The sequence below is a fragment of the Lissotriton helveticus genome, chromosome 7, assembly GCF_964261635.1.
Source record: "Lissotriton helveticus chromosome 7, aLisHel1.1, whole genome shotgun sequence".
NCBI lineage: Eukaryota > Metazoa > Chordata > Amphibia > Caudata > Salamandridae > Lissotriton > Lissotriton helveticus.
Window position 1 is genome coordinate 109,679,650 of NC_136068.1, and position 13,380 is coordinate 109,693,029.

The 13,380-nt window shown below is 42.8% G+C and overlaps 1 protein-coding gene across 3 annotated transcripts in view; it reads left to right on the forward strand.

Moving 5' to 3' along the window:
- The window catches only part of ARFGAP1 (ARF GTPase activating protein 1), a 160,261-nt gene that overhangs the window by 100,371 nt on the left and 46,510 nt on the right, over positions 1-13,380 (forward strand). For all 3 annotated transcript variants that reach the window (XM_078651634.1, XM_078651636.1, XM_078651635.1), the window contains exon 9: positions 7,763-7,795. In XM_078651634.1, coding sequence (XP_078507760.1) covers positions 7,763-7,795 — 33 coding nt within the window. The remainder of the gene's footprint in view (positions 1-7,762; positions 7,796-13,380) is intronic.

The window sequence follows — 13,380 nt, forward strand, 5'->3', positions numbered from 1 at the left end:
TTAGCCAGGCCATAAACCAGGCGAGCTGCCTGGTTCTGGACCAGCTGAAGGCGGTCACACCTCACACACATCACACCTCAAAACAGGAAGATCAGCCGCATTCTTCAAAAAAGGAATCCACTTCTCCTAAGGGTCAATCTGTGCCCTCTACGCCTTCAAAATCCTCTTTAAAAAAAAGCAGGCGTCAAGGTCTCTTCATGAGACAGTTTTACCTCCTAAAAAAAGACGATACGTCGATGATTTCTTCGTTGACAAGAATTTCCGTCACCACAACTGTGACAACATAGACTTTTTCTTCTCCTCAGGCCAAGATGATTGTCGTTAACATCTTCTCCATCGACGTTCGTATCCGTGAAGGTGAGACCGTCTGTTATGACAACTTCGTCTTTATAGTCATCGTCGATGAAAAAGAAGCGGCCCTTGTCAGGACCTTCGTCGACGGAAGCGCCGTCGCCACTGAGGCTGTCGGCGGCTCTCAAAAGTAAATCTTCGTCGGCGGTAGCCACATAGACTGAGCTGAAGGTCTCGGAACCCGATCCTCGTCAACGAAGTTCGTCAACGTCCAGACCGTCGATGGAAGAACTGTTGATGAAACCTTCAGCTTTGACATCTTCATCTGTAGACGGCTTGACGTTCTCGTCGATGCTTGTTCCATCGTCGGTTCTAGCTACTTCTAGGGACAATTTAGGACTGCCTAAGAGAGACTTCTTAGGAGGTATAATTATCTGTACACACCTCTGCAAGTAAGGTGTCTCCTTGTCCTCCGGAATAAATCTTCGACTATGGAGCAGATGAAGAGGAATCAGATGATGATGATAGGTTTGGGGCAGCTCACAGTCTGTCCAAACCCCTTATAAAGTGCAACAACGATGAAGTTGAAGTCTGCTTTTAACCCTGAGATTACTAATCAAGAAAGACGAGCGGTGTTTTTTACCTTGAGGTTACTAATCAAGAAAGACCAATGTCTCTTGCCTCAAACTTGCACCATATGGTAGAGGATTACTACTGCAGGTTTCCTCCCTCTGAGCCGGCATCTTCCAGTTCTCAGACACCTATTCCGCAGCCTTCCTTGCTCATCAGATCCCCCCCACCTCCGTTTTCTCCATTACCTGCAGTAATGCAACATCAGGTCCAAGAGAGTCGTACTACTGATGAGAAGAGTGAGAGTTGGACGAGATATCCCTTCCTTAGGAATGGGATGATTACCAGATCCAGACACCATTGCCTTCCACTCCATCTCCTATAGATTCACCACCTGAGGATATAGGGGGCTTCCATACCCTTATGGAGAGACCGGCAAAGAGGTTTCAGCTCCCTATGGTCACTAAGCAGGCGGATTGTTTCTTATGATTTTAAGGAACAAACTAAGAGACTGGTCTTTCCCTATTGTAGACTTCATATGGCAGGAGGACTTAAAGGTCATGAAGACGCCAGCCTCAATTCCATCAGTCTTGCCTAAATTAGAAAAGAAATACAAGGCTCTGGATAATTCTCCTGCCTGCCTTATCGGGCAACCTTAACCGGAATCTGTGATATCACAGGCGGCACAACGCCGTGCCAGAAATCCTGCATCACCATTATTGACCCCTCCTGATAGAGATGAAAGATGTCTTGATTCCATCTGCAAAAATGTTTCCACCATGGCAGCAACAACTGTCCGAGCTTCCAATTCTCTCTCTATCCTAGGCAGATACGTCAGGCAAATGTGGTCGGACATTTCACCTTTTACAGAGATGTTGCCGGATGAATCAAGGCTGAAGCATTAATGATTTTACAGGAGGGAGAAAGAATCTCAGCTGAGATCATTGGCTGTGCAGTGGATGCTTCTTCCACAGGATTCTGCCAACTGGCAGGGGCTGCATTCTTGAGGCGTCTGGGCTGGTTATGTTATGTTAACAACTTCTAGAGCGCACAAATTCTCTTGGGTGTCTCGGTGCTAAGGATTAGCCACTTATTGCACAAAGAGCCAAGTTTTTAATTGTTTCCTGAATTATAGCAAGGTGGGACTCGTCCTAATTTGTAGGGCGAGCGAATTCCATAGTTTAGATGTGGCCACTATGAATCTATCACCCCAGTTGGCTTTCTTGGTTCTGGTTCTGGTACAGGTTGAAGGCTACTTCTTTTAGATAAGAAGTTCAAACAAAGGTGATCGAAATGCCTAATGATGGCGAATCCCTATTTGGCCAACACATAGACGAAGCCCTTCAGACCATAAAGAAGGATACGGATACTGCAATGGCTCTCAGCACTCTTCAATTTAGGAAGCAGCCCTTTTGGGAGCAAGAGGTCGTGGCTCGTCATCCTTTCAAGGAGGATACAATCAATCTAAACAATATCAACCGTACCAAGGGTAAATCAAGGTACACATCTACACAGCAGCAACAGTCATTTAAGCAACCTCCGGCTGCTTCCTTCAAACATTACAGAGGAAAGACTGCCTACAGAGGCAGAGATAACTCGAAAAAACAGTGACAACCGCCCGCTGCCAACCACTTTTCCCATCAATCCAGGCAAGGTTGGAGGAAGAATCTCCAATTTCTTCTCCAAATGGTCTGCAAAAACAACGGACAGATGGGGTTTGGACATAGTTTCCAGGGGTCACACTTTGGAATTCTTAAAGATTCCTCCAAATTACCCTCCCAGAGGTTCTCCTCCTGCTCATTTAAAGGAACTTTTGTCCCAAATAAAAATAACGTTGAAGAAAGGAGCGATCAAAGTGGTACCAAATTTACTGAGGGGAACAGGGTTCTATTCGCGGTTTTTCCTCATACAAAAGAAATCTGGAGAGTGGCGTCCCATTCTAGACCTTCGTTGCCTCAACAAATTTCTATTTAAAAAAAAAAGCAATCCTTTTGGATGTTATCTCTTCAGAAAGTGCTTCAATTGATGATTGATAAATCAGGAAGATTTCATGGAAACCCTAGACACAAAAATTTGTGCGTTAGAGTGGCTGGCAGAGATTTCCTATTCAAGGTCTTACCTTTTGGCCTTTGTTCAGCGACCAGAGTGTTCAAGGTTTTAGCTGCGGTGGCGGCTCATCTTCGTTTAAGATGGAGTCTAAATCTTCCCTTATCTGGACGACTGCCTCATAAAGGTGAAATCTTTTTCAGTGGCAAGTAGTCACACTCGAAGATGCCTTTCTCTCTTGCAGCCCTTAGGTCTCTCGATAAATCTACCAAACTCTTGGTTAACCCCGTAATGGTAAAAACATTCTTAGGAGCAACTTAGACACACATCAGGCAAAGGCATTTGTCTCACAAGAAAGACAACAAAGGATTTACAAGTTAGCAACCCTACGGCTCTCAAAAAAGTCAATTTCTGTCCGCAAGTTCAAATTGCTTCCTGGAATGTTGTACTCTTATATTCACCTAATTCCCAACTGTCTGCAAATGAGACCCTTGCAAGAGGAGCTGGACAAGCAGTGGCTGCAGTTCTCCGGTTCCTTCGACGATGTTATCAGAGTAACACCTCACATGAAAGAAGCTCTACTATGGTTGACTCACATCCCAAACATAGTGGGCGGCCTATCGTTCATAGTGGACTCACCAGGTTTCACAATAACAACCGATACATCCCTCAACGGGTGGGGAGCACATCTACAAGGAATGACAGTGAAGGGAAAATGTGACAGCCAACAACGAACATTGCACATAAACCTCTTATAGTTGAAGGCAATATTCCTGGCTCTGAAATCCTTTCTTTCCATGATATCAGGAGCTTCAGTATTAATTTGGACAGACAACACAACAAGTATGCATTATTTAATCAAGCAGGGAGGTACAAGATCAATTATTCTATCCCTTCAGGTACAGCAAATCTGGGATTGGGCTATACAACATCAGATAACACTGATGGCAATGCATGTTCCAGGAGTGACCAACATCCTAGCTGACTCTCTGAGCGGGTCAATTATATCCAACCACGAATAGGAATTTTACCAACCAACATTGAATCACACCTTTCGGTTGTGGGGCAAACCGAGTTTGGATTTATTTGCAACCAGTCGGCACCGCAAATGCCAATTCTTTGCCAGCTGGCTACCTCAACATTGACCTTGCGGGAATGCTTTGTCAATAAATTGGTCAAAGATTTATGCTTATGCTTTTCCTCCGATTCCTTTAGTCCCAAGGGTGCTTCGGAAGATGAGGAAAGAACCCTGCCAAATAATTCTCATAGCCCCAGGTGGCCTCGCCAATTCTGGTTCACAGAGCTTCTACTCCTATCGGAGTGCAAACCCAGGCTGTTGCACCCTTTACAGAACTTGCTGACAATGAACTGCGGCCAGGTTTGCCATCGGATCCAACATCACTGCGATTAGCAGCCTGGCTCCTGAATGCTATGAGTTTGCCATTGGTGTGCAACCTCTGAAGTGCACTCTATTCACCAGAACAATTGCTGCCTTTTTTCCCCAACTTACAAAATCTGGCCTTTCGCATTCTACTAGTAAGGTATTCCTTGCCACAATTTCCAGGTTTCAACGACAAAATGGATCACAGTCTCTTTGGTCATCAAGAATATTAAAATAATTACTTGGGGATTATTTAGAATGTTCCCTCCAATTAGGCGCCCTCCTCCGCCTTTGCATCTTAACATTGTATTAGCACAACTCATGAAAGCTCAGTTTGAGCCTATTCATAGGGCTGATCCTGAATTAATTTCATGGAAAACATCACTTCTACTGGCTCTTCGGCTGGACGAGTAAGCGACATGCACGCTTTCACTACTTGACATCCTTTCCTCCAGTTTACTAAGGACTCAGTTATACTTCGGACAAATCCAACCTTTATTTCTAAGGTTCCATCTGATTTTCATTTAAACGAAGCAGTCATCTTAAAGACTTTCTTCCCTAATCCACAGATTCCAGCGGAAAGGGCCTTTCATTCTCAGAATGTTAAGAGATGTCTAATATTTTATTTACAAAAAACAGCCTGTATCCGTAAGGCTGATCAGCTTTTTGTGGCCTATGGAAAAATAAGAAAAGGGTTTCCAGTGACTAAACAAACTCTAGCATGTTGCATTTCCTGTGCTACCCAATTTTGCCATCAGCAAGCGGGCAAGCCTCTGCATTCAACCATAAAAGCGCATTCCACGAAAGAGGTCTCCTCATCTACAGCTCTTTGCCGGTGTGCCTATTAAACAAATTTGCAGAGCAGCAAATTGGTCCAGTAGGCACACTTTTACCAAGCATTACTATCTGGAAGCTACTATTTATGCTGATACAGCAGTGGGACAGGTGGTGGTACGTAATCTCTTTCTGTAAATTGAGCCTCTATTATTCCCACCTCCTTTTAAGTTTTAACATTGATATATATTTATATATATTTAAGATCATTATGAATCTGTGCATAGACATTGTCAGATTATTATATAGGTTTTTGAATATATAAATAAAGGGTTCATAAGTATGATATACAGTGTTATTTTGTACTATATTCTTTCTGTATGAACATTTATACGTATGTGTTAACTGCTATCTACTCTGATTCAAACATGTGAATTTATGAAAGATACCCCAATACTGGAGAAGAAAATAAGTTACTTGCCTGTAAACTGTGGTTCTCCAGTATTGGTATCTTTCATAGATTTCATGTGACCCACCCACCTCCCCATAGAGGCTCTCCGTTTTCTTATTGTATGTTTCTACTACACTTGTGCTCGAAAATCTGAGAGCCTAGAGCCTCTGCGGAGATGGTTCTAGAGGGTGCTGTTGCCTGATTGGCTGGAGTTTGAGACATATCTAATGACTAGGACGAGATATTAATTGAATGGTTTTACTCTATTAACTTTAATGTTAAGAGTAATTACTTACTGCTTTTATGTACCGTGGGACTCTCACTTTCACGACTGGGAATAATTCAAGCATGTGAATCTTTGAAAGATACCAACACGGAGAACCTCCGTGGCCTCTAATCCGGGTATGAGAGTCACCTGGATTAGGGGCCACCGAGATACCTGAACTGTGCAAAGTCTCCGGTTGGGGAATTCAGTCCGCTTCATTGACGGAAGACCTTCTCCCTGGGGGGGGGCTCACTGGAGGGCTGTTTTAAAATATGAAGTCATTTATCACATGAGGATGCGCAGGACCCACTATGGTGTGAAATTGCAAAGGGGGCACCAAAGCCTACTATAGGAAGACTACTAAAGACTCGAAGTACCAGCATGCAACATTGGGTTAGCAAGTGCCGAATGATGGCGAAATAAAAGACGTGCTGGAAAGATGCCTTCTTTGATTTCCTGCCCCTCTCATGTATGCCTGTGAGCAACTTACCCAAAGGGATTTTTCTTTTCTCACTGCGTAAGTGCCCTATTCCTTTTGGGTTTGAAAGGGCCCCTCTTTTTCCTAAACATGTGAACGAGCATCACAGCTCCAAAACGCGTAAGGCAGTACCAATCTTCCCGAGGGAAGGGAAGCCGCTGAGTAGTCACTGTGACTGAATTTCGAATGCACTTCGAAGCGTTGGTTCTTTGAAGTAAAAAATGATGTGCAGCAGTCCACTGTCGTGAAGTTGCACCACCCGGATTATGGGCCATGGAGACACCTGAACTGTGCAAAGTCTCCGGTTAGGGAATTCAGTTAGCTTCATTGTCGGAAGACCCTCACCCTGGGGGGCCCACTGGAGGGCTGTTTTAAAATATAAAGTAATTTATCGCATGGGGATGCTCAGGACCCACTATGGTGTAAAATTGCAAAGGGGGCACCAAAGCCAACTATAGGAAGAATACTAAAGACTCAAAGTACCACCATGCAACATTGTATTATCAAGTGCCGAAAGACGGCAAAATAAAAGATGTGCAGGAAAGATGCCTTTTTTGATTTCCTGTGCCTCTCATGTATGCCTGTGAACAAGGAGCATCACGGCTCCGAAACGGGTAATGCGGTACCAATCTCCCAGAGGGAAGGGAAGCCGCTGAGCAGTCATTGTGACTGAAGTTTGAGTGCACTTCAAAGCGCTGGTCCTTTGAAGTAAAACAAACTAATTATATATCATTCTAAGGCGACACATTTTTACTAGCGCTTCAAATCTTTTCTCAGCCTTCAATACTATTGCTCCCTATATCCTGAGATACAATGTTCTGTCATGGATCATCATGGTGAGTGGCTGTCTCTGTGCAGATCCCTGAACGGAAATCTGATTCTGCAAGTGGGTTAATTTCATTGATACAATTGGTTAACAAATTGCATAATAGGTATAGGATCTTCTTTAACTTTGTATGCGAATGCCCCCTTTCCCCTTTAGAAACACGAGCTCATCTGCAATTGGTTTACTTGGATCCTTCACTCAAATCTTATAATCAAAAGTAATTGCCTAACTTGCAACTATATGCATTGTGGCAAAGAGAAATATTGGATTTCCTACTGAAGTGCCAAATTCTTCCATGATAAGGGTGATGTCTATGTGCCTATTTCCTCCTTCATTTTCTTTTTCTGGATTAGGTTAGGTTTCAATTCCTCTAAATGTTTTATAATGTTAAATAGATTCCATTTAAAACTAAAAAGTACCAAATGTTTTCTTTTTAGAAGCATGCATGCTTTGAGATCCTTAAGAAATTGTATACACTGAAATGTACTACAAATCCCCTATCTTTGTGAAAATGTTCTGTTAATGAGTTCAAAGAGAATACCAATTAGAGAAAATTAGTTGGAAAACAGGAATTTTTGTTTCTATAGTCCAAAGTCAAATCATGACACTGCAAGGCACTAGTTTTGTTACTTTTGCATAGTGTTTTCGATATATCTTTACATTTATTTTCTTGCTTGCAGGCTACAAAACTTGGATCTCAGGCAACTCAAAAGGTAAACGTGCCTTGTGATCCTAGATTAATCTGCTGGAGTAGTATGATAGTTTTTAGGCACTGCTGTTTTAATCTTGCTTTTTGTTGATTGCGCCACATTTATTTATTCAATTGCTATCCTGTGGATATTGTTGTCTTTTCTTTTCTTGAACTTTGTCTCAATATTTTGTCAATCCCCCCTTCCCTCTTCTGCAAGACTCCAAAACACAAGAGTAAATGGCAACCAGCTCCTAAAGGTTGAGAGTGCATGAATTAAGCTCTCTATCTAAATGGGCAAAAGCTAAATGTTGTAGAACTGTGGTTTGAATCAGAGTTTAAATTTTGGCTGTACAAAGTACAATCTTAGTGTTAAATATTACGTCAGATAATACCCTAAAATCCACCTGTCCTGCAAATAGTTTTGCATGTCTAAACATGCACCATGGAGGAGACTAGGCTTCTGGAACTGACGTAATTTTGTAACTCGCTAATCCTCATGTGAAGCGCTCTTATACCTCCCGGTCTAGCCAGCGCTATATAAAACTCTGCAAATAAATAAAGACTAGTATACACTGGTTTCAAGACACGTTCAAACTCGCGGTCAGCCTTTCCTTCAGTGATGCTATCCTCATGTTCCATTTGTTCACATAAAATCAGCTTCTAAAGCATTTTCTATCCATTGCCTTTTTGTGATCCTTACAACAATTTCTTCAATAGCTAATGGCAAAATTCAGCAAAAAACATATTTAAAACTGAAACTAGTGTACATTTGAAAACACCCATGCAGGGCAAGTACTAGTAAATCTGCCACTGCTTATTTCCAGCCACGTATTCTTTAAATAATGGCTCCTCTTCTAAGGAAGTGATTACTTTCCTGCTGCATGAATACTACACTGTGATTTATCAGGGTTTGTTTTATAGCTAATGGCACCCTTTGGGGGGTCACTTCATGACTCCGTCTCACTGGCCTCAAACCTGAGGTCCAGCAGAGAAGCCTAAATCTTCTGTTTGTTGTAACCAATTTTAAAGAGCAGTTTAAACTTTCATAGCACTCAAGCTATAGTGCACACTATGGCACAAAAATGTCTTGAGGGACATAAAAACATTGTGTTTATATCTGATAAATTCTGGGAGACGCAATGTGCTTTCCATGTTCACCAGATTGGACTGTACAAAATCGGCTTGTGATAGGAGGTGAATGAAGACTATTTTTAGAAAAGTGAGCAGATTATGGAAAGCACTACACCACCCAGGCCCTGCCAACCTGAACAGCCCTGTGCAGTTCAACCTACCCACCAGGCACCTCCGCTCAGCCGAACTCTCACATGGACACATACCATGCACACACTAAAGAAGAGCAGGAGGTCGTGCTTTCTCACGCTTCACTCCTGAAGCGTGACACGATCTCCAAAACTACATTGGAGCCTACTCATAACTTCTTGAATTTTGCACGAAGCTGAAGACCTGGCTTTTTTCTAGTACGGCCCCTCAATGCCAGCACTTCGTATCTGCTAAGTGTTAGGGTATCCTCATGAGTGACTAAACACAATAAAAAAATATCATATAACCTAACTTAACTTTGCAGTCATTACCACTCACAGAACAAAATCATTCACACACTTTCTGTTCAAAACCCATGTTGTTAAAGACATTCTAGAAGGTCTTAAGAATGTTTCCCTTCCCTTAAGAAAACGTCCTGCACTCCCGAACTAAATGTAATTGTATCTAAATTATTATGCCCCTATTTGAGCCTATTGCTAAAGCTACAATTCAGAAGTTTCCTCAAAGCCTGTTTAGTGATCATAACTTCCTCCTGTAGGATTAGTGAGATCCAGGCATTCTGTTTTAGGGAATCCTATACTGATGAAGACTCATCGGAGTTCCAAACTAAAGTAGTAGCCTATTTCCATGTTAATCATACATTTTATCTACCAGCATTCTTCTGCAGTTCCTCTTCTACAGCTGAAAGGGATTTACATCCCCTTGATGTCAAAATGGTTTTGAAGTTCTGTTTAGATAAGACCAAAGCTATTTAACTGACTGGTCCATCTGCTTGTTAGCTATGGCCCAATAAGGGTTAGCCACTTCAAAACTGTCCATTTCTAAGTGATATGTATTGTATATCTTACAATGTTAACACTAGTACCAATAATATTTTTAAGCTAGACCCAGAGTCCACACTACAAACAGGAGAGCAGCGACTGCTCAGTTGTTGAGATGCATTTACATTGCAGACACTTGTATTGTCACAGATTTCAGAACTGACACCCATGTGGGTCATGCCACACTGAAGAACCTTTTTAATACTGTGGTTTTTGTCTTTTTTTGGTTTTGCTTTTTTTTTTCTCTGCATTTCTTAGTGATGGTTTGCCTGCATTTAATATTCACAACTAATATTGAAAATCCCCTGTTGGAAAAGGAATAGTTACTTAGCGGTCCTAGTTTCCATCTTTGGCAATTTTCATTATATACGTAAGGAATTTTCACTCACCCTGGAGAAACGGTAAAAGGAATGGTCCTAGTTCTACCATAATCCGTTGTTTCCATTAAAAGAGAACTAGCTCAACACCTACCTACAGAGATTATACAAATACTGGTGATATGCTATTCATTAAAGGAGCAGCAGTTTTCCCCAGCATTTTCGGCATCAGCGTATTATGCAGCATTTCCCCTATTTTCGTTCACCCTCCCTTTTAAAACAAAAAAAAGGTTTGTGGAAGAGTTTTCTAGCCCCCAAGTTCTGGTGGCTTTCTATATTAAATTAGTTTCTTTTTTAAAGAAAATAGATAGTTGACCAGTAGCTTTTTACAAGCTTTTCTAAAACCTTTCTTTTTGTTAGAGAACATTGGCTTTTCTCTGAAATAAATGTGTGTGTGTATACTATATGTATTTTTTATAACACGTGCCCCAGGATCTGATGTGTGAGCTGGACAACTGGTGACACGGTACTGGCATATGTAGGCTCTGCAGTAGAACTTAAAGTTCCAGTGGGCGCAATATTAGGGAAATCGCTTCAATATGCTCCAGATCTCTGAGGGAACTGCAAAAAAACCTGCACTGGTGGCTAACAAATCGGGATTGGGTCAGTGGCCGACCCCTCTCCCTTCCCCAACCAGATCTGACAGTAGTGACAGATGCATCAATCATGGGCTAGGGCAGCATCTTGGTAGAGGTGGAGATCAGCCGCTTCTGGTTTCCGGCAGAATCTGAACTCCACATCTACCTACTTGAGCTCTGTCCGATCCGACTGGCATTGAATGCATTTCTACCCTCCATCAAGGGAAGGCTAGTGCAAGTATTCATGAACATCACTTTGTCCGTGTGGTACTACAACAAACAGGGCGGTGTGGAGTCATGGACCCTTTGTCAAGAGCTCCAGTGTCTCTGGACAAGACTTGAATGTTCTGGCATATCCCTGGTGATTCAACATCTGACGGGCTCTCTGACCTCCAGAGAGGATAAACTCATCTGAAGATGCCTAGCAGATCACGCATTGTTGCTTTCCGCAGGTGATGCAAAATCTCTTTCAGATCCTTGGTTAAATCTGTTTGCCACTGGTAGGAACTCGCAATGTCAGCAGTCCTGGGAGCTGGAGTTTGCTTTTCATCTCGAGTGGGGCTCCACCCTCCTGTGCGCCTTTTCGTCCATATCACTCCTGCTCAGATTTCTTAGGAAGATCAGTAACAATTGGACCCAAGTCATCCTTGTGGCTCCAGATTGTGCACGGAGAGTCTGGTATCCAGAGTTGTTGAGCATGGCCATCGGTCCTCCGATCAGGCTGCTCTTCGGGATGATCTTCTGCCGCAGCAGCAGGGGAAGGTCATCCACCCGAACCTGTCAACTCTTCTCCTTCTTGCATGGAGATTGAGTGGCGACGTTGACCCCTTTAGACCTTCCGCCCGCAGCATGTGAGGTTATCTTGTCAGCCAGGTGTCTCCCCACAACGATGGTATAAGCGTGAGATTGCAGAAAATTTGTGGCATGGTGTACCGTAAGACAGATGATTCCCCTTTCTGCCTCCTTTTTTCAGATTCTTACCTTCATTCTGTCCATTGCCCAGAAAGACTCTTCTCTGTGCATCTCAAAGGCTATCTTTCTGCTATTTCAGCTTTTCTGCAGTTGCTTGACCAGCCACCCCTCTTCAAATCCCCTATTGTAAATGGAATTTTTAAAGGTTTACAACATTTATTTCTGCCTTTTCTTTCATTTTGCCCCATTGGGACCTCAATCTTGTCCTCCGTTTCTTTATGTGAACTCCTTTTGAGCCTTTGCACAATTGTCCACTCAAGCTCTTTACCATCAAAATGCCCTTTCCCTTGGCTTTAACATCTGCTTGGAGGGTCAGTGAATGTCAGGCTTTGTCATCCAAGCCTCCCTACTTGAACAACTACCCAGACAATCTGGTGCTACATATAGGAGCTTCATTTCTACTGAAAGCAGTCACTCCTTTTTAATTAGGCCAATTCATCACTTTGCCTACTTTTTGCATTCTGCCTCATACCTCCAATGAAGAGGAGCGACTTCACCGCCTCTACCAAAAAATAGTGATGTTGTTCTACCTCAACCGCTTACAAGAGTTCTGGGTGGTCGATCAACTCTTCGTGGGATATGTTGGAGCAAAGAATGGACAGGTTGTGCAGAAGCAGACTATCTCCCGATATATCAAAATCTGCAATGCATTGGCCAAGAAGCAACCCCCCAAGATTATGCTTGCTCATTCCCCCTGAGCTAAAGCTGCAACCACTGCGTTAGCACGCAGAGATCAGCACCAGTACATCTGCCAGGCAGCAACGTAGGCTTCTGTGCACACATTCACCCAGTACTATTGTCTGAACAGTCTGGTCCGTATGGATGAACGCTTTGTGCTCCTGGCCCGTTCATTCCTGCAAGACTTTCTTGTGTGAAATTGGTCTGCAACCCCACCTCTGGTGAGGTATTGCTTGGGTATCTATTCTAAGGTAAGGAATCTGCAACTAGAAGTCTCTGTCAGATGAACTAGTTACTTACCTTCCGTAGCACCTTATCTGGTAGGGAATCTGTCTAGCCACGGATTCCTTACTGACCTACCTATCCTCCCTGCTCTGTGAACCGCTTTCTAGAGACAGGACGTTTACCGATCAGGGTGCTCATTTTCCACATTATTGGTCAGTGTTTTTCGTGGCTTAACGCTTATGGGGTCTTAAGTCTTGAAAAGAAACTGACGTCAGCTTACTAGGGTGGGACCTATATAGGCATCACCCACATCACCACAGTTGCTGATGACTTTGTGTAGGGCCGAACGATATCACGTAGCGGTGCGCAGGGGTACTATTTAAAAATAAAATAATAATCGGACCCCTGATGATAATTCTAAGGTTAGGAATCTGTGGCTAGATAGTGGTTTTACCCGATAAGGCGTTACCGAAGGTAAGTAACTTGTTCGTCAGAACCTGTTTGCAAAAACCATTTTCCTACTAAAAGATAGTCAGTCATGTCTTCTAAATATATAAAAGTAACTTGTTCGTTAGAACCTGTCTGCAAAAACCTTTTTGTACTAAAAGATAGTAAGTCATGTCTTCTAAATATATCAAAAATTTTTTATAATGAGGACCATTGTCTTGTGAGCTC